Source organism: Lactuca sativa, chromosome 1 (genome assembly GCF_002870075.4).
Source record: "Lactuca sativa cultivar Salinas chromosome 1, Lsat_Salinas_v11, whole genome shotgun sequence".
Lineage (NCBI taxonomy): Eukaryota > Viridiplantae > Streptophyta > Magnoliopsida > Asterales > Asteraceae > Lactuca > Lactuca sativa.
The window spans coordinates 183,457,256-183,459,626 of record NC_056623.2 but is presented as its reverse complement, the minus strand read 5'-3'; the positions used below and the strand labels follow the sequence as shown (position 1 = coordinate 183,459,626).

Genomic DNA, 2,371 nt, shown 5'->3' with positions numbered 1-2,371 from the left:
ATATTTGGACTATCAATATCTAAATTCCTAACTCCATTGTTTGTTTACATTTTTAATGACAACTCTTTTAACTACTCAACTCCATCGCAATGCGCGAGAATATGTCTGGTAATAAATAAACGGTGGACAAAATTTAGAATTTACTCTTTTGTTTTTGTTCTGATAACTTTAACAGCACACTTGGATGGGCCATGTGATACAATGGCAATTTGGAAGTTTCAAGTGTTTACGGGTCAAAATGATAAATCCGAAGCCAAGGGTATAATAGTATTTTTGATATGCATTACCCTTTTCTTTGTTAACACTTCTTGGTTTCATCTCCTGCCCTGCCCAAGAGTCTTCTTTTTAGTACGAACTTCAAAATACACCTTACCCTGCTTCACCCAACACACACAGTATCTCTCTCTCTCTCACACACAGTGACTATGAGACCTTCCACCACTGGATCCCTCCTACTCCTCCGCATCGTCCTCCTCTACTCCGCCGCAGTCGTCGTCTCACAACCTGCCAACGCTGCCTCCACATCCTCAACTCTTGACCCAAAGCAAGTAAGGGCACTCCAATCTCTCTACATTCCAACAACCCATGACCCCTGCACCCAACCTTCTTTTCACAACGCCACCGTCTGTGATAACGGCACTCCCTTCCGCCACCTCCTCTCCCTCCGGCTTTCCAACTGCTCCGAGGACCTCTCCCTTTCCACCACAGCCCTTTCCTCCCTTTCTACACTCACCTCCCTCAGCTTTGTAGACTGCCACGTTCCCATCGTCCACTTCCCCACCTCCCTCTCCATCAACCTCCTATCTTTCACATCCATCAACTCCTTACAACGTCTCACCGGCGTCTTCCTCAGCCGCTTCAGTAACCTTACAGAACTCGACATCTCCGGCGATTCCATCAAAGCATCCGGCATCCACATTATAACCTCTAACATGAAGTCTTTGAACACCCTAACCCTATCAAACACTAACCTCACTGGATTAATCCCAAAACATTGGTATCCGAAGCTCTCGCACATGGATTTGTCGGAGAACAAACTCAATGGTACTATACCCACATCTTTAACACTTTTGGAAAACCTTAGATTCTTGAATTTATCTTCGAATCAACTCACTGGAGAAATACCCTCTACAATTGGTGACTTGATTTCTCTTCAAAATCTCTCTTTATCATCAAATTCGTTATCTGGCTCGATTCCGGGATCAATTTCCACTATTTCAAGATTAGTCCATTTGGATCTGGGTTCGAATCAGTTAAACGGTACAATTCCCAGATCCATCAACGAAATGAAGGGATTGAAGTATCTGAATCTGGAAAACAACAATTTCCATGGAGTTATGCCTTTTAATGCGTCGTTCATCAAGAAATTGACTGTGTTCAAGATAAATGGAAATGACAATCTGTGTTACAATCACTCTTCGATTTCGAAAAAAGCAAAGCTTGGGATTGCTCCTTGTGATAAACATGGACTGCCCATTTTGCCTCCACCGGCGGCTGATGAGCCGTCGTCATCTGTGGATGATTTGAGCAGCGGTGACTATGATGATGGTGGTGATAGTGGAAAGAAGAAAAAGGGAGATGATAGTGATCATGGTCCAAATAAGGTTGTTCTTGGAGTGGCAATTGGGCTTTCGGCTGTGGTTTTTCTCATTATTTTCTTGATTATATTATCCAAATGTGGTGGTAGATGCTGTGGATGTTGTTAGATTAGCCATTATAGAGTTTGGATTGAATATTTGGTTGATTCTTTTGCTGAAGAATGAAGGAGATATACCTCGGAAATGAAGCTAAAAATTGCTTGTTTTCGGACACAAGGGATTGACACGTAAGAGAAAGATTAGTCTCACTTGATAATAATTATGATCAAAGATCTTAAGTGGGATATGATGGCATGTGTTTATTTTTGTTTGTTTGTAGTAACATTATTTGATTATATATTTTTTTTTCTCGAACGGCATTTGTATTCTTTGAATTTGGGAAGAGTTGTGGATTGGAGTGTAATTTGTACCAACTCTTATGGAGGGGATGTATGTGCAACCATTCGTGGTTGTGATGAGTTGTATCATGTGCTCGTTTTCTTGAGGATGATTTTTGCCTTGTTATGAGGTTCACATGAATGTTACTTAATTTTTTGCTTTACTTGCTTTTGATAGGGTTTTAAGTTTTGGTTGTTTTCTTCATGGTATTCATATAACTAAACAAGCATCATGGTTTTTTTAAACATTTTTTATATTCTGAATTTTAAAAAATGTTTATTGTTGTAGATGATAAATATTGAGAGTTTTGTTTGTTTAAACACTAATGAACTCTAATTTTTAATCATCTAACCTTTACATTTTCATAACAATCTATTTTACATTTATATTTGGAT

General features: G+C 39.5%; 1 protein-coding gene across 1 annotated transcript; it reads left to right on the top strand.

Moving 5' to 3' along the window:
• Window positions 1-205: 205 nt before the first annotated feature.
• Window positions 206-2,139, top strand: LOC111912620 (receptor-like protein 51). The gene has a single exon (XM_023908364.3). The coding sequence runs from the start codon at window positions 426-428 to the stop codon at window positions 1,704-1,706; it is 1,281 nt and encodes a 426-aa protein (XP_023764132.1). The 5' UTR covers window positions 206-425; the 3' UTR covers window positions 1,707-2,139.
• The last annotated feature ends 232 nt before the right edge of the window (window positions 2,140-2,371 follow it).

Coding starts and splice junctions, on each gene's coding strand:
- LOC111912620 (XM_023908364.3), top strand. CDS start 426: ATGAGACCTTCCACCACTGGATCCCTCCTACTCCTCCGCATCGTCCTC.